The sequence below is a fragment of the Arachis ipaensis genome, chromosome B2 (assembly GCF_059453495.1).
Source record: "Arachis ipaensis isolate K30076 ecotype BB chromosome B2, ASM5945349v1, whole genome shotgun sequence".
NCBI lineage: Eukaryota > Viridiplantae > Streptophyta > Magnoliopsida > Fabales > Fabaceae > Arachis > Arachis ipaensis.
In genome coordinates, this window is record NC_142437.1 from 1,750,968 (window position 1) to 1,769,035 (window position 18,068).

Sequence of the window (18,068 nt, forward strand, 5' to 3'; positions counted from 1 at the left end):
TTCAAAGATGAAACCATCCAATCAGTCAACAAAAAAAAAGAAGAACAGCAGCTTCTCAAACATGAACTGAATTGATATACTAAAAAAAACATCCAAAACTAAAATACCATGATATACATAAAGTTACATGCCTACATGTGAAGGGTTTAATACATGTTTATGATTAATTCAAGGATCAATTACTATGTCAATAAGATATTGGACTAACTTAATTGAATTTGATTACGCTTGAAATTAAAAAATATATAAAATCAAAACAAAACTATTAATTCATGTATATTATTCTTTATTTATTAATTAATAGATATTGATAAGAAAGAGATGGAGAGAGTTATGCAATTTCATTTTTCATATTCTATAATAACAACATAATTATAGTCTTTCTTTTGGTGAGGGTACTTCAATGGCATGGAGCCATGGAGGTGGTTGTTGTTGGCCGCCGTGGTGGCGAAGGCGGCAACCGAGCACTAAAGTTTCTCAGAGGCAACTCTCCAGAATCATCCTCAAAATTGAGGGCATAGCTGGAAGGATCATAGCTAAAATCCGCAGATAGCGATTGGCGATGGTGGTGGTGGTGGTTGTTGTTGTTGCTGTTATGCCTACGAAGCCACCGTGACGTTGAGCCCGGTGAGGTGGCGGGTGATGATGACGACGACTTTGGTGTCTTAGACATCGGAGTGTTAATGTTCAACATATTATTATTATTGTCTAATGATTCCTGTACCTTGCCCATGAAGCAACACATTGAAGATTTCAATTTCTCTTTTAGAGAACTTTCATGATGCACTCCACCTTGCATTATCAATCACTAATAATAATGATGATACTTTTTATGTTGAAATCAAAACAAAACAAGAATTTTCTGAGATTTTTGGTTGTCGGAAAGATAGAAAAATCTCATTTTCATTACCAGGTATGACGTGTCACGTGTGTGAGTTAATATTAATAGATAATAATATTTTAAGAGAATGAATGTGAGTTATTGATGAGTTGGAAAAGTCCGAAAAATAATGCATATAATAAGCGTAACTGCGAATTTCTTGTGAAACAAATGTTTTAGTTATATGTAAATTTAAGTATTAACGGTTAAAATTTCTAATTTAGTACAAGATTTAAGTAGTGAAAAAGAAAAACAGTTTAGAATTTTTGTTTCTGCCATCTGTTTTTTCTTCTGATGTTTAATGTTTAAATCTAGTGTTTATCCTTATCAACTTTTTCAATAATGGATATTTATATTGCAGTTAATAAAATTAAGACAGAACATATGAAACACAAGAATATAAGGTTGGTTGATTCTTCTGTTGTGAAGTGGAAAGCTATGAACTGTTTTACATGTTTTACAGAATAAATATGTATCAAGATTTTTCAGCATTTGTTGTGCCTTGTGAAAATGGTTTATTTAGATTTTATTGACAAATTAAAATCCATTACTTAAAAAGTTAAAATTCTAAACTGGTCTCATTAGTATGCAATAAAAAGAAGCAAATAATATTATAGCCTTGTCAAATCATACCTTGCAACATCAAAGGAAACCAACCTTTGGAAATAAATAAATAAATAATAATAATAATAAGGAAATAATAAATTTAAGAATCTGATGAACAACCTTTGGAAAGATCTTATTCTATGGTCAGCTACCAGGCTGTCTGCAACTAGATACAGTCAACAACAGCCAGAATTCCACATCTACCTACACTTTTTGTATAAACTTTTCTTTTTATTTTATTAATATTTTTTTCCCTCTTTTGTACTTCTTTAAACATTAAATAAATTTTGCATTTTGCAACCCACAGTTCTTCTAGAATCTAGATACTAAAATGTAACACAAGCATCAAAATTGAGTCAAGATCATTGCTCTTATGTTACAATAAAATTACAAGTTGAAAATGATTTGACAAATTTAAAATCTCTGCTTATCTGCTCAATTGAAACAAGAAAATTTGAAACTATTACAGTATTACTACAATATATAATCTGGAAAATCCACTTCATGTTTCAGGATCCTAATCCCAAGCATTGTAAGATTCAATGAACAAAGTTAACTAACTAATTTACATCCACATCCCATTTTCTTTTTCAACTTTCTTCTTCCAATTCATCTCCTTAGGAAGTAACTAAAAAAACAAACAAGGAGGAAAAGGGAAAGAGATGAGGTATACTAACTTAAAATGCTATGATCTTGTTGGACTAATTAACAATTTACCATAACCTTTGTTATCTAACATCAACATTGACATTCACATCCATTGGGGAGGGAAATGCATCTCCAACATATGATTCTGAATCAGCAATTGACACTTCCAAGTTGCCGCCGGATAAGCCTCCGCCGGTGGAAATCTCATTGCCTGAATCAGACTTGACGCCTTGAAAGGACTCGCCGGTAACCAATGCTTGTAGCAAATTCGGCAGTGGAGGATCCCTAATTTCCACTAACCCTTTCAACATTTTCACCACCATATCCATTGTAGGCCTAATAGCTTCATCATCTTGAATGCACCAAACTGCTACCAAACTAACCCTTCTAGCCTCCTCAATGTTATATGCATCTCCAAGTTTCTTATCGATCACGGAGGCCACATTGCCGTCGATTATCTGCCGTGCCGCCCAAGGAGGAAAGAACCATCTCTCTCCCATCTCACAACCACTCTCTTTGCCTCTGTCACAACCACCAGCAGATGGCAGTGTCTCAATGTTTCGGCGACCACCAATTAGTTCAAGCAATGTCATTCCATAACTATAAACATCAGCCTTCGCAGTAATTGCCACCCCGGAAATCCACTCCGGAGCAACATACCCCCAAGTACCCCTCATGGTTGCCAACACCCTACTGAAATCCCTCCCCATGAGCTTTGCCAAACCGAAATCCGAAACCTTTGCATTGAAACCACTATCCAAAAGGATATTCTCAGGTTTGATATCACAATGTATAATGCAGTTCCTACACTCCTCATGTAAATATGCAATCCCTTTGGCTGTTCCAACTGCAACTCGAAATCTAACATCCCAGCTCAAACTAGGCCCTTCCCTGCGCAGATAAGCGCTCAATGCGCCATTTTGCATGAACTCATAAACCAAAAGCCTATGAGCATTCTCAGAACAAAAGCCTCTAAGCCTCACAAGATTAACATGCTGAATGTTCCCAATTGTCGAAACCTCGGCCCTGAACTCTTTCTCCCCACTCCCTGGCCTCTCCAACCTCTTCACAGCAACAAGAGTTGAATCACTCAATTCACCTTGAAATACAGTCCCAAATCCACCATGCCCAACTTTCTCCGAAAAACCCCTTGTTGCCAATTGAAGCTCCTTGTAAGAAAACATCCTCAAATTCAACATTTGAATAAATCTATCTTCCTCCTCCAACTCCTTCTTCCTCTTCTTCTTCACCAACACCAACAAAGTCACCACCACAACACCCAAAACTGCCACCGACCCAACAAGGACAGCAACAATCAAAACTTTACTATCCAAACCCTTCTCATTCCCATCTCTTGGCACCCTCACATACAAGGCACCACCACCATCACCAACACCAAGACCAACAGAACTCACATTCTGAAAATCAAACACTGAACCATAAAAGTTCTTACACAAACCACTCCCTTCACTAAAAGTTAACCCAACACACTCACAAGATCCCAAACATTTACTCTCACAAAAGCTCCTAGACTTAGCTTTCGAAAAATTCACACTACCAGATCCAAATTTCACCAACCCCATATCCTGAAAACCATCCCTTTTATCACAAGAATCCATTTTTTTACGAACACAACCCATAGTGTAATCCCCATTCCCCCAACCCACTTCATCAGAAGGCCCAAACCCATCAACACAAACACAAAGTTCAGAACTTTCATGACCTTTGCAAACTCCGAACCTCCCACAAAGCCCCCGAACCTGACAAACCTCAGGCTTGAACCAAAACTTGTTCCACGCACCAGCCTGCTTCCACCACGTGTACTGCTGAACCTGACCGTGAGGCTCCAAACGGAACATCGTCGGAACAAAGCCACTATCCGAAGTCGTCTCTGTGAACCCAAACGACGCAGCTGCAGTAAAAGGCTCCTCGAAATGGAACCGGTAAATGTACGGATTCGTCATCTCAGGAATTCCGGTGAAAAAATTACCGGTCCAGTTTCCGGTGGACCAGTACGAATCGGTGCCGTTGAAAACAAGCTCAAGCTCACCGTAATCCGGTGGTTTCAGCCGCAGAGAGTAAAGCCCCGGCGAAGGGTCCGTTTCGGTTTTCCACGAAACAAGAGATTGGGTTCGGGTCAAGTTCATACCCGGAAGCCACTTGTCAGTTGGTTCGTCGAAGCTCTGCCACAAAACGGTGCCATTTTCGGAAGAGAGAAGAACCAAGTTTCCATTTTCCAGTAACTGAACATTGCAAGAAGAAAAGGAAGGGCCTTTTGGAGTTGGGGTTTGCCATAGAGGTAGTGAGGTTTGGGGGTGAGTGAGGCTGAGGTGGCACGTGGTGGTGGTGTTGGTGAGCTGAAGGGTGGTATTGGTTTGGGTTGGGGAGGGTTGACGGCGGTTAGCGACCCAAATGAGGGTTTGTTTTGAGAGTGAAGCGTAGCGGATTGCGAGGTAGAAGTTGTTGGAAGATGGCAAGTTGAAGATTCCGAGTTCGAAGGTGTTGTTTGGGCTTCGGAGTGTGGTGCTTCCTTCTAGAATAATGGTGGTGGAAGAGGTTGCAATGGTGAAGGTTAGAATGCGTTGAAGGAAGAAGAAGAAGAAGAGAGTGTAAGAGAGTGGCATGTTTTTTTGTGGGGGTTGGGAGAGTGAAGAGAAGGTGTTTGTGTTTTTGTCAGTGAGAAAGAAAGAGAGAGAAAGTATGTGTGTTTTGGTGGCAGTAAAAAGGTGACATTATTATTAGCAAACAATAGATTGTGGTGGCGTTGATTTTGTCGTTTTCTTAGTTGTTTCTCTGTGTTATGTTATCTTCTTACCAGTTTTATGAAGTGTTACTACCATGGGAAATTGGATTTGCATTACTATGTTTGAAGTTTCAAGTTACTACTACCTTACAAATTCTCATGGTACTCATTACTCAAGTGGAATCATTTATGAGCTACTACATATTAGGTTCAATTTAAGCTTGATTTAGAAAAAGTACACACATTATTTAGTTTTGTATGTAGGAAATAAATAAATAAATATATATATATATATATATATATATATATATATATATATATACTTAGTTTTGCTATTTTTAAAAAGTTATAGATAATTTTAAAAATATTAAAATTCACATATAAAGATTGTTAGTTGAGACTGTTAGATAATAATTTAGTCAAGGTGAAAACTCATATGAAGTTGACTTTACGTGAAGTTGATATCTAAGAGCCGTTAATTGAAAATTTAGTCAAATCAGTTAAATTATCTAACGACTCTCAAGTTTCAACTTTACGTGAAGTCGACTACACTTAAATTTTTATCTTTAGTCAAACATATCAAATTATTTAACAGTTTTTAATTAATAATTTTACATTCAGATAATTGCACGTAAATTTTTACTTATTTAAAATTAGTTTATATTTATCAAAAGTAAAAAAATTTAATTTCATTTTAAATATAAACAAGATGAAAATCCAAAAGCAAGGGTGTGCCTTTTAAATTGTAACTACTTGGTTATAAAACTCAACATAAATTAAGATTACAATGTTGAGTGATTTTTTTTTCCATACTTTTTCTATAATTTGTATTTTTTCTCTCTCTCTCTCTCTTTCAATAATGTATACTTTTTTTAGATACACATAAATAATTTTGAGATAGAATTTAAAATCACCCACATACTCAAACTCTTGCTATTACTTAGGTTGGACCAACATGTCTTTGGTTAGCATTTTTTTAGTAATTTAATTAAGTTCTTGTCAACAACTCAAATAAAACAATTTCTATTCTTCAAAAAAGTGTGAGCCATAAATATATGTTGTAAATGTCATAAAAACTTCTTGTTTTGGTTAATCTTTGTTGAAAACGAATCTTACTAAAACAATGTTAAAAAACATAATTAAGAGCTGCAATCATCGCTTCCAAATGATTCCTTCATTTAGGCAAGCTTATCCTCAAAATCTAAATTAAAGTCAAAATTATATTCTCAAATCTTGTTTAGTAGGTGCGAATGATCAAAGCTTTGAATAATAGTATTGAGTAGCGGGGATTAAATAATTAAGTAACAAATATAGTAGGTTTACGGTTAGATCAATGATCACAATAATATTAAATATACAATTTTATTTGATAATATTTGTATCATGTAAGAATTAAATAAAAAAGTTTAAATTAGAAGAATTTGATTGAAACTTTTATACAACATATATGCTTAATTAAAATTTTATTATAAATTGAAAATTTTAATCGGAAAATTGAATAAAATAAAATAAAAAAAATCTCTAACTTAATTAAACCGGAAAGAAAAAATATCTAAAATGGCTGTGGTAAACCTATAAATTCTAATTTTAGAGCTTTATTTATTTATTTATCTAATTTAATTTATTTATTTGGTAAAAAGACAAGTTGGAGAATGAGAGTGAAAGGTGGTGGTAGACAACTGTTTCTGATATCCACTCAACCAAGGTTTTTTTTTTTTTTAAATATTTTTCAACGTAAGGCATGGGAAAAAAATAATTATTAAACGGTAAAAATTTAAGTGCAGTCGAATTCATATAAAATTGATAGTTGAGAGCAATTAAATAATTTGATTGATTTGACTAAATTTTCATCTAATAACTTTCGATTATTAATTTCACGTGAAATCGACTGCACCTGAGTTTTCACCAATTCGCCGTATTAAATTATATAATTCTTTTTTAACTCTTTTACGACAACAGCAAAGGGCCAAAAGGTATCTCATATCTTTAAAATTCAATAATTTATGAACTTAAAAAGGTAGAAATAATTAGAGCATGCAGAAAAAAAAAAACTGGGACCATGGAAATCAGGAAAAAGCAGCAATTGAATAATTGACAAAACTTTTATGAAACCAAACTAAGAAAAACAGTCTCTTATTCTTATATATATTCATATTCAGAAGCGTGTCAATAATTAATTGGTTGCAATTTATTTACGCTATACGATTTAATTTAACTAGACTCTTCTAAAATAAACTTTATGTTTAGCCACAAAAATGCAATAACTTTATGTTTATCTTTAAAATATATCACCTTGTTAAAAAAAATTGTATTTTTTTCTTTTCTTCTTTTTAGTTTTTATTTACAATGTGGCGTTAAATTTAAAAAATAACAAAATGAATAAGTATTTATTTTGAAAATTAGACTTTTATTTTACATTACCGAAAAATTATAAAAAATAAATAATTTCAAAAAACAAAATCATGCTATCTAATAATATAATAGTCTTTATAAATATAAAATAATTTTCACGTAAAAAATATTAAAAATTTTCAAAATTTATTATTATTTTCAGTTATTATGTAATTATTAATTTAACTTTTTTATTTAATTTTTTAATCTAATAATTTAATAATATATTTTATCATATATTTTTAAATATTAATAATTAATTAATAACTAAAAACAAAAAATTCTAATAACCGTATAATATTCCTCCACTCGGATAAAAAAAATTTGAAGCCACAACTCTAGGACTTTATAAAAATATTAGCAGGTCTCTGTCCCTTTTAATTTTGGGGAATAGAAAAATAGTTGGATAGTAGAAACGTGAGCTGTCTTAAAGTGCAACGTCTATTTAGTATATATCATATAGTAAGCATTATTTTTATGTGTGACATCATCATATCATATATTTATCTTGAAATATATACATACAGCCTACGTTTTATTAAATTAAGAAATAATAAACAAAAATATATATCCACTGTATGTTAAAATAATTTGCTCTAAGCCACCCACTTTTTTTTCAAAAATCATTGTGTTGTTTATGCCTTGAAAAATAAAACAATATCAACAGCAATAGCAAGCTTTGTAGGGTGTAGTTTATTACGTTTAGTTTAAATTCTTAATCTCATTTTTATAATATAGTGCATGAAACATTTCAATACAAAATCTAATATAATTGTATAATATATTTTCAAAATTAACTTCAATTTGCTTTACTTTGATTGAAATTATTGTAGTTTTACCAACCAATTCTTCCTTCGAATTCATGCTTATTGGTAGGAATCTGACTTTAATTTCTAAAGTGTAATCTGAATTTCAGAAGATAAAACGAATAATTATATATATATAGTCAATTAATTACTATAATAAGATGCAGCCAAGGAATAATTACTATCATATATTCATGTCTCTATGGCTGCTCATTCCAGCTATCATATTAATTAGTTGGTATGGGTTAGCTAGGTTAGGGTTAGGGTTAGACTCATGCACTTTGATTGAATATATTATCTCACTATCCTTTTATTAATATAGTTTTTTTTTTGTTTAAAATCTTTGTTTAAAGTATTTGACTTCTATTGTCCAAAAATTTGATTAATCTAATTTAAAATTTGTTGATGATGACATTAGGTAACAAAATATAAAAAGCTAAGAAGAAATTTTGCTGTTGTTTAGCATGCTTATCAATCAATTAGAATATTTTGAGTGCAACATCATCATGAAGAGGGTCTTCATTGACTACAATTGCTACTCTTTTCTATCTTGCTACTTTTGCTTAACCAATAATAATTAAGGAAAAGTTATAAGATATAATTTTTCTCAAGATTTGAAACCTAACCTGTGGGCTGTGGTTAGAGTTTACAATGCTAGTGACAAATTAGTATTATTAAAGCAATTATTAGGGGAACATATTAAGAGCATGCTTGGAAACATTAAAAAAAAAAGACTTTTTTTTGAAAAAAAATATTTTGCTATAAATTAATCACATTTAGGTAAAATTTTGAAAATAGATTATAATTGAAATTAACAAGTTTAAATTAAAAAAAACTTATAAATAAAAGCAATATTTTGAAACTTATGATTATAAACAAAGCTTATTATTTTTGAATTGCAATGATTTTATGAATTTAATCTCAACTATCAAATATCAAATAATATAAACAATCATTTTATACCCATTTTTTAATTATACTAGTTGAGAATAATTTTTTCGTAAATTTCAAACACAATATATTATCCTAAAACCACTTTTTAGCTAAGTATCTAAATATAAGTTAATTTTCACATAATCAATTATTTAAAAAAATTAATACAAACAAGAATTACTAAAATAAATATAATTTTAATTTTAAACATTTTCAAACTCAGTCTAAATAATGCCGTTAAATCCACTATACTCCTAACTAAAATAGTTTTTTCATAATATTTGAGGGAAAATGTGTATCACACTATCACCTACTGACATTGAAAATAATGTGTCATTGTTTGACCATCATTTTCATAAATACCATGTGAAATTAATTAATCTGAGTAAAGAGAAATTATTGGTCCTTCCAAATGTTTATTATTGATTTATTGCTTACTTCAATCATATTACTCTTGAATCTAATAACAAGATTTTTTTCCATTATTAATCATCTCACCATGTTTACTATATTAACTAAAAATGGCATCAAAATCCATAACTATATATATATCAATGTCCCACATAGCCAAATGACATTCTCTTCCTTATCTCATATTTTTTTTTTTTTAATTTGTCACTGTCATTTTTTATAGAAATATTTATTTACATTGATAAAAAATTGCCAATAATTCATAGTCAGATAAATTAATAAAAAGATTAAGTGACATTAATTAAAAACAGGAATCAAACAGAATATAATATTATAGATACAAATATCAAATGCCTTAGAAAATCTCTTGGAAAAGGTAAGGAAATATTAATGGTGGCATGGTGCATGTTGACATGATTTAGCTATTAGCATGCTTAAAAATCTCAAGTGAAATTATAGACTATAGACTATAAAAACAACAACAATAAATTTGATCCTTAAAAAAAAAAAGTATAATATAACATATACATTGAAAATGTGAAGCAAACTTGATTTATAAAATCTATACATCTTTCTTTTTTGTTTCCTTTTTCCCCTTTTTCTGCAGCATAGAGAAACAACAAACAAACAAATATGAACAAATTTGTACAACAAAGATCCAAACATTAGGGAATTGCAGTGAGAGATGCATCCATGCATGCAATTTGGTGTAGCATTCTGTCAAAAACTCTTCATTCATTCTTCTTCTTCTTCTGATAGATTGTGTGATCACTAGAACAATGACTTCTTAAAATTGCATGATGAATTGAAAAATGAATTCACTTATCAAACAATGAGTTTCATATATCTTCCATTGCATTTAGCAGAAATTTTTTCTTGTAAACCAATCGAACTAATCCAGTGGCTGGTCAAAGATCATCTCCTGCAAACATTAGATAACAGCATTTAGGACATAAACTTGCTCAGATAGATTGAATCTTATGTTCGACAATAGCCGAAAATCCAAAGGATTCGGATGCGTTTTTCATGTAGTTATTGATGACTTGACACGAAAGAAACCAAACCTGATCACATATGGGACACGAGTCGCTTCTTTCCATCCACTCGAGAATGCATGACAGGTGAAAGTGGTGGTCGCATTTCGTCAGTGTTTTGGGATTCTCAGCATCATATTCTGCAGCGAAAAATGAAAAAATCAACTGAAAAGGTTACAGAGAAGGAGAGTTGGAACATCCTGATCTGTTCACTAAAACAACACAATCTAGCCGAGTTAGCAATTATACCTTCTAGACAAATTGGACATACATCCTCTTCTTCTGTCACCAATGCATGAGATTCATTTGATTTTAAAGGTTCCGGCTTCCTTGGAGACAAGGGTGCCGATTTAGGTTGAGCTTTACAATCTGATTCTTCAAGATCTTCACATGTAACTAAAATTTCGAAACTACTACCACTAATGGTTTCTCTACCTGACTCGGAATCTGTTGATGCAGGACCTCTCAGGACAGTATCATACGGTAGAGGCGCAGGAGGCGACTGGTAAGTATCTGGTATGGATGATTCCAAGTTCAAGCCGATGAGCAGTCCGGTGGTGAGTGAAGCAGCTGTCCCATTACCGTCGTTAGAGGTTAGAGACTCGCGCTCTTCCAAAGCTGGCGAACACTGCAAACAGGATACCTTTCAGATTACATAGATTTGTTCACACATATCAAGCAATCATCTAAATAATTAATGTACGGAAAATGTTGCGGCGTTTTAAGGTAATTAGAAATAGGAAAGCATAGGTATTATCTGGCAAGAGCTAGAGTTGTAAATTGCATAGAATCTGCCATTAACAATTTTGCTTAAGCTCCAAACAAATTTTATGCAAGTTGCAATATGCTAATGAAGTTTCTCCCTTACAGAAACCATTTCGAAGGATTCAGCATAGTGTTGAATATGAAATAATTTAAACTTTCCTTCGATGACCAGTAAAATCTAAGATTATAGAAGTAACATATTTACTTGATTGAACTTGAACCATTAAAATGACTTCGATTATGTTCGACTTTATTAAAGGGTTTCTAACTTCTAATTGGTTTCATCAAAGAGGATAAACCCCATACTGAATGAATCTTCAAGGCTTCAAGTTGATATTCAATAATTTCTTACTTAAATTTTACTTTTTGTCAAAATCGCTTTTAAAATGAATTGCCAAACATATATCACTTTACCTCAAAATTCATTCCAACTAAATCAATTCTACCAAAAACAGAACTAAACACACAGAACTACAGATTAAGAGAGCACAAAAATTTACTAACATAGTAATACACCGGCGTTCCGTGAAGATGAGGTTTTCTGGCAGAACAACAGCAACCTCCCATTTTTCCAGCAGTTCGCTTCGGTTATTTAGTTCAACTGACCAATGATACTCTCATCCTCTTCTGTTACTTGGAATTTATGGAGAATTAGATAATATCAAACTCTATGCATCCATTTCTGCAACCACAAATAAAAAAGAGAGGATCAATTGGTCATTTTCACACTAGAAATGAACTTCAACAAGCCATGACATGAATGGAAGCTAGAAAATTATGCAAGATAACATAAAGTGATCAAATTCAATTAATTACAAAGTTATGATAACCAATACCTTCAATTCAGATTTCAGAAACAAAATTACATCATTACAAGTTACATAAGGACTTAAAGAACATGATTAAAGATACTATTCAATAGATGCAAAAGGAAAAAAAAATTCACAGCTTCATGCCTATACTTCAGGTTCAACCAAACTCATCAACCCAGTTGTAGAATACTATAATTAGCATAAAAAATATAACTTTTTCACATAACAAACAATCTACACAATCAATAAGAAGCAAAAAGGAAACAGGAAACAGGAAACAGAAGTAATCAAATTAAGTCCAAACCAGCCCAGAATTCATCATTCACCAGTCACGCAACTAAACATGCCAAACTGAGTGAACTGTTTCAATGAAAATTGGGAGCATAAACCCTAATTTGATGAAAGGGGAAAAGGGGTAGTGAATTAGCAGTTACAGTTCATAAAAAAACTACCTTTATGGAAAATAGAGAAGTGTTGGAATTGGGTTCCGAGAAAAGGAGAGATTTTTTTAGGGAAGGATGGTGATTTTTGTGCACTGGGAAGAAAAGAAACCTTTGATTCAGTGCAAAATTTGATGTTGGTTGAATATTGTTGATTTTGTTGTAGTTGAGGTTGTTGCAGAGTATGTAGTGAGAGAAAGGTTTGTCTTTTGTTGGAACTTGGAAGTGTGCAAGTAGAACTAGAAAGTACAGAAACAAAAGTCAACTCAAGGTCTCAAGTTGTTCATTCACCTCTCAACCATGGTCTGAAAACCGGACCGGTTCAACTGCAAACTGATGGTATTAATGGTCCGATTAAAAATATAACACCCTTACTATTAGAATATTATCATGATATTACTAATGATAAAACCGTAAAAGTACTACTTGTGTTTTCTGTATTATCCATTTATGTATTTTAGGAGCCTTTAAAAATCCAGCTCAAAACGCTTTTTTTTTTTCTAGAAACATATAAATACATAATACATACTTATAAGTTATATCTTTTATTTATCTCAATAAAATCAATAATTACTACAATCTAATAGCTACATCAATTGACATGACATGAATAAAATACATCAAGTATACTTTAATATATATATATATAGTATACATATAACAAATAATTTCTATTTCAAGTCACCAAAAAAAATAATTCCTATTTCTCTATACAAAATTTATAACAATACCGTAAAATCGGTGGAGAACCGCTGAGCCGACCGAAAACCTGCCGATTGGACCGGACTAGAAACGGTTCAAAGAAAACGGCGTCGTTTTTGGCTTAAACGGTTAAACAACCATGCTCTCTTCAGTCTTCACATCTCACATCTTCAAGCTGCAGAACTCTGAATCACTCCCACTTCTCCAACCTAGCTGCTGCCGCCGGCGGTCCGTCGATCCACTGCCGCCGCCCGTCCGTCGAGTTCGGCCGCCGTCCATCCGTGTAGCCACTGCCCCCAAGTCTCCAGCCCCTGCTCTCTTCTTCCGCGAGCTCTCGGCCCATCCGTCGTCTGGTCGGCGTCGTCCGTCAATCAACAGTCTGTCGGCGTCGTCTTCAAGGTCAGTGGCTCGGTCGCTTGTTCTTTGTTTTTTTGTTTTTACTTTTTTCTGCTCTGTGGTTCGAAGCTTGTGGATTTGTGGTTGTGTTTTTAATTTTTGGTGAACGATTACTTGCTTATTGATTCGCTTTGGTTCTGCTATGCTGCTGTTTTGTGATTTTATTACTTTAATTTACTGATTATTGATTTGCTCACTGCTGGTGTTTTGTGTTTTCATTGATTGATTATTGATTAAGAGATGTGTTGCTTTTTTTTTTTTTTTTTTGACTTAATTGTGCTTGGATTAATTGGATGCTCAGTCAGTGTTCTTGGTTGATTGGCTTTGCTCACTGCTTGATGATAAATTTTAACTCTATTACTGGCTTGTTCTTGACTGTCAAACACTTCTTAAAAAGAACCTCATCTATGTATTCTTAAGTAATACCTACGAGCAAAAATTCTTGAAAACAACTGAACTGTTTAAAAAATAATAATAAATATTTATAAAAATATCTTCATATAAATAGTTAAATATAATATGATATTCTAGTGTTTCTTTGATTAGGGTTCTTCGGATCATTATGATATGATATTCTAGTGGTTTTTGAACTTTGAATTAAGATTTACTCTTTTCTAAAAAAAAAACTCTGTAGGAAGTTGGAACCTTCGTTGCTATTTGTGATCGTGCGTTTTGATAATTGATACATTGTTTCTGTGGGGATATGGTTTGATTATCCTGTTGCTTGCAGTGAATATGAATCGACGTGGAGGAGGAGGGTTTGGTGGTGGTGCTGGTGGTGGTAGGGATCCATTCTTTGATTTTGGTGGTGACCCTTTTGGTGGTGGTTTTGGAGGAGGGTTTGGTCCCTTTGGACCTCCTGGAAGCTTAATTTCGAGCTTCTTTGGGGGAAGGGACCCTTTTGATGACCCTTTCTTCAGAAGTCCTTTTGGTGGAGGCATGTTTGGTTCTAGCCCCTTTGGTGCTGCCCCTGCTGGATTCCCTAGGTTCCCTTTCTCCCAGGATATGCATCCAGCTGGGTTTCTTGACCAGCATCAGGCTCAGGCTCAGGCTCCGGCTCCCGAGTCTAGCGCGCGAAGGGGGCCTATCATTGAGGAATTGAAATCTGATGATGATGATGATGAGAGTGGGGATGTGAAAGACGGAAACAAGGCAAAGAAAGAGAATCCACGAAAGCATGGCAGGTCGAGCAGTGAGCCCTTCATTGAACATCCAAACGGAGGAATTGAAGGTAATGGGAAGCTGTTGGTTGGTACTTTTGCTTTTTCTCTTCCTGAAATCAGATGGTTGGTTTGTTCATGCTAAAAGTTTATATTAACAGGGAAGAAAAGCAGACACCTGCAGGCTAGGAATGAGTACAACAATGAATTCAACAACAGATTCAATGTGGCTAGGGCTGAACCTCAAACTCACAGCTTCTGCTTCCAGAGCTCAACCGTACACTATGGTGGTGCTAATGGAACATACTATACTTCGTCAACGACAAGGAGGACCGGCAGTGATGGGGTGAGCATTTAGAATCTGGTTAAATAACTCTCTACTCTCTAGAGTGAATTAGTGTATTGTTGGTTTTCTGATGCCATCTTCAATATATTAGGTGACATTTGAAGAGGCCAAAGAAGCTGATAGTTCTACAAGGGAAGCTTCTCACAGAGTTTCCAGAGGCATTCATGGCAAGGTATTCATATACTATTTCTTTGGTATCATATTAATAATATTGGATTAAGTTGCTTCGGTTATAGCTGTGTATTTGTAATTGCCCTGCTTATTAAATTTATTTCACTTGGTCTGGTACTTCATAGGGACATTCCCTTTCAAGAAAACTTAATTCGGATGGTAGAGTGGACAGCATGCAGACCTTGCACAATCTGAATGAAGGTATATCTTGGATTCAATATTCATGATTTCGATGGTGTGATGTCTACTGTAGCAGTTCCATACTTCCATGCCCTTCTATGTTAATGTTACTGAAGGATTTGTGTTGTTAATTTGTCATCTTGTAGATGAACTTGCTGGCTTTGAAGATGATTGGAAACAAAAAGGTCAAAAGTATTTGCCTGAATGGACTGGGAATATTGGTCAGTTGCCGAATATTCTTTTTGTTACTTAAGGGCGGGGATGATTAATCTCTAGAATATATCATCTTATCTTTAATTTGTTTCTCTTTTCTGTTTTAGGAGCTCTTGATAACCAGCAAACTGCACAGGCCAGGCAGGTTGGGTGGGCTCTCCCTTCTTCGGCGCATGGCCATCCTGCTCAAACAATGTCTGAAGCTCAAGATAGAACAGGCTCTTCTCGCACACAGGAGAGAGCAAGGATAGATTCCGGTGAGAGGAGCGCATCTCATCCACGGGGACGGGGCAGAAACTAAGGCATCTTGTTGCTTTCAAGGTGTCAAGTCTGGTATCCCCTCGTCAATGTACTTCCATATTATGTCCCTGTTGTTTCTTCTTCTAACCCCTTCCCTTATAGAGGTCTATGATGATTTTGGCGGGGTTATAATCCTTGGTTGAGTGGGTTTTCCCATTTGGATTTGTGATGGTGATGCTAAGAGTCTGAGACTTGCACATTAGGAGCTGATTGAATTACAAACCAGTAGTTAATGGTTTATATTTGTTGGTATTCATGCCTCATGTTGTATAATTACTGGTATGCATTACAAACCAGTAATTAATATGTATTATTAATTATTATTAAAATATTATCTAAAATAATTTATATAATTAAAAATGTTAAAAATATGAAAAAGTAAGTTTGTATATTAATAATTTACTATTAATAAAATATCAATGTTTATTAAAAAATCATAATAAGTCATAACAGGACTTAAGGAGGCCCACACGTTTTAGTGGGACTTAGACACTTAGTTAGTAGACTCCCAAAACAAAATAATTATGACCATAATAATAAAGGAAAATACCACCAATTTTCTTTTCTATTTTTTATTTTTCGAGAATCATTGAATCTCCACCAAAAAGGCAAAAAGTACATGCATATTTTAAAAGGAACTGACATGTTAAATAGACAATAAGCATACAAAGGGGAAAAAATGCCAATTATGTTTCAAACAACTATTTTTATATAGGGAATGGATTAGGAATCAAAAAACTTTTTTCTCCTTGTTTGGATCGAAAATATATATACCAATGATTTAAAAAAAATTCATGTAATTTCGTTTGTGACCAAATAATTATTCTTTATCTTTTTATTTGTATTGAAAATCCTTTTTATCCAAAATGGATATTTAAGAAACTGAAATTCATCTCACACTAATAAAAGATTTTACGAGCTCTCATTCATGTTGATGATACTTCTAGAACTCTTTTTTGACACAATTATTTCAAATTATGACTCTTAGCTGCTTTGTGAATTTTACAAAGGAATAATGGTGGCTTTAAACCCAAATTCTTCTCAACATAATGATGCTAATTATTAAAGTATAAGAATTATAATTACACCAGAATAAATTTTTTAATAGTAAACAAATCAGAGAAGAATAAAAGCTAGTAAATTCACATAAGAAAAAAAAGGAAGGAAAGGAGATAGTAAGGAATAAAATTATTATTATAATATAAAACATTTCTACTTAGTACAGAGTAGAAAATGCCAAAGACTAAAAACGCCGGCCTCTTTTAGGCACCGAAACGCTAAAAACTTATTTGGTTTATTGGTGCGCGTTTTCAATAGGAAGCCATTATATTTTTTATATTTTTTTAGTTCAACAGTAAAGATTATCCTAAATGTAGTTTGATGTAATTGGTTATTTAATATTTTTTTCAGCTTTTGTGTCAGTGGGTTGCTTTAAAAATATTGTTTTCTTGATGGTTATTGTTGTTATATCAGAAATATTATGTTAAGTGCCACCTTCAACTCCTTCAATCTTTCAGCAACAAAGCTAAACCGTCCATTCTTCAATGTTTCCCTAACACTCTCCAACATCTCATTGCGCACCTCGACATCAACCATCTAGTCGGAGATGATCTTGAGGACTCTGGCGTGGTTGTCGGATAAAAGCTGGGATTGAAAAACGGCACTATTGGTAAGAGAAAAGAGTGACTCGAAGTTGTGGCAGTGGGAGAGGATGTAGGATTGGACCTTAGATCAGATCTGAAGGGAATGCGATTAGTCGCTGGATGAGGAGGCAGAGATTTAGTGTGGAGAGCGGCATTGTTAGATCGGAGAGGTCGCGCGTCGAGAGGTCTCATAGCAGAGATAAATTCCGTAATCTCCACCATCGAGTAAACACGCGCCACTCCAGGGTCACTGCAGTAGGAGTTCTTGCCAGAGCTGGAGGAGGGAGTGTGTCGGAAAAGACGGTGCCGCCATGGGAGGGCGCCGGAGAAGATGGTGTCGAAGCTGCCATGGCCGAGTGGAGAGGAGAAGGAGTTGGTGGCGCGACGAAAGAGTGAGTAGGAGAGGCGGTGGAGAGGTTTGTTGTTGTCGCCGGCGGTGAAGATAATAAAAGAGGTGGTGTGCTTACGACGGTGGAAGAAGAGAACGA

The 18,068-nt window shown here is 33.8% G+C and overlaps 4 protein-coding genes across 4 annotated transcripts; 1 reads left to right on the top strand and 3 right to left on the bottom strand.

Moving 5' to 3' along the window:
- Positions 1–400: 400 nt before the first annotated feature.
- LOC107626531 (uncharacterized) lies at positions 401–799 on the bottom strand. The gene has a single exon (XM_016329433.3). It carries the CDS (start codon positions 797–799, stop codon positions 401–403), a length of 399 nt encoding a protein of 132 aa, XP_016184919.1.
- Positions 800–1,837: 1,038 nt separating this feature from the next.
- RLK4 (receptor-like protein kinase 4) lies at positions 1,838–4,865 on the bottom strand. The gene has a single exon (XM_088506294.1). The coding sequence runs from the start codon at positions 4,756–4,758 to the stop codon at positions 2,215–2,217; it is 2,544 nt and encodes an 847-aa protein (XP_088362420.1). The 5' UTR covers positions 4,759–4,865; the 3' UTR covers positions 1,838–2,214.
- Positions 4,866–9,843: 4,978 nt separating this feature from the next.
- On the bottom strand, positions 9,844–12,880 carry RHB1A (RING-H2 finger B1A). Its single transcript, XM_016323562.3, has 5 exons — positions 12,482–12,880; positions 11,722–11,899; positions 10,702–11,080; positions 10,483–10,592; positions 9,844–10,340 (listed from the first exon to the last, which is right to left on the bottom strand). Exons 2-5 carry the CDS (start codon positions 11,782–11,784, stop codon positions 10,311–10,313), a joined length of 582 nt encoding a protein of 193 aa, XP_016179048.1. The 5' UTR covers positions 11,785–11,899; positions 12,482–12,880; the 3' UTR covers positions 9,844–10,310.
- A 422-nt stretch (positions 12,881–13,302) lies between these two features.
- LOC107621661 (uncharacterized) lies at positions 13,303–16,187 on the top strand. The gene is made up of 8 exons (XM_088505089.1): positions 13,303–13,386; positions 13,435–13,570; positions 14,298–14,798; positions 14,889–15,073; positions 15,165–15,245; positions 15,370–15,445; positions 15,571–15,645; positions 15,745–16,187. The coding sequence occupies exons 3-8, from the start codon at positions 14,303–14,305 to the stop codon at positions 15,936–15,938; spliced, it is 1,107 nt and encodes a 368-aa protein (XP_088361215.1). The 5' UTR covers positions 13,303–13,386; positions 13,435–13,570; positions 14,298–14,302; the 3' UTR covers positions 15,939–16,187.
- The last annotated feature ends 1,881 nt before the right edge of the window (positions 16,188–18,068 follow it).

Excerpts from the sequence above, each read along its gene's own strand:
- LOC107626531 (XM_016329433.3), bottom strand. The coding sequence starts at position 799 with ATGCAAGGTGGAGTGCATCATGAAAGTTCTCTAAAAGAGAAATTGAAA.
- RLK4 (XM_088506294.1), bottom strand. The coding sequence starts at position 4,758 with ATGCCACTCTCTTACACTCTCTTCTTCTTCTTCTTCCTTCAACGCATT.
- RHB1A (XM_016323562.3), bottom strand. The coding sequence starts at position 11,784 with ATGGGAGGTTGCTGTTGTTCTGCCAGAAAACCTCATCTTCACGGAACG. Across the intron at positions 11,081-11,721 it reads GAACGCCGGTGTATTACTAT|TGTTCGCCAGCTTTGGAAGA; the intron begins GTTAGTAAATTT and ends TCCTGTTTGCAG. Across the intron at positions 10,593-10,701 it reads ATGTCCAATTTGTCTAGAAG|AATATGATGCTGAGAATCCC; the intron begins GTATAATTGCTA and ends TTTTCGCTGCAG.
- LOC107621661 (XM_088505089.1), top strand. The coding sequence starts at position 14,303 with ATGAATCGACGTGGAGGAGGAGGGTTTGGTGGTGGTGCTGGTGGTGGT. Across the intron at positions 15,074-15,164 it reads GGAGGACCGGCAGTGATGGG|GTGACATTTGAAGAGGCCAA; the intron begins GTGAGCATTTAG and ends TCAATATATTAG. Across the intron at positions 15,446-15,570 it reads CTTGCACAATCTGAATGAAG|ATGAACTTGCTGGCTTTGAA; the intron begins GTATATCTTGGA and ends GTCATCTTGTAG.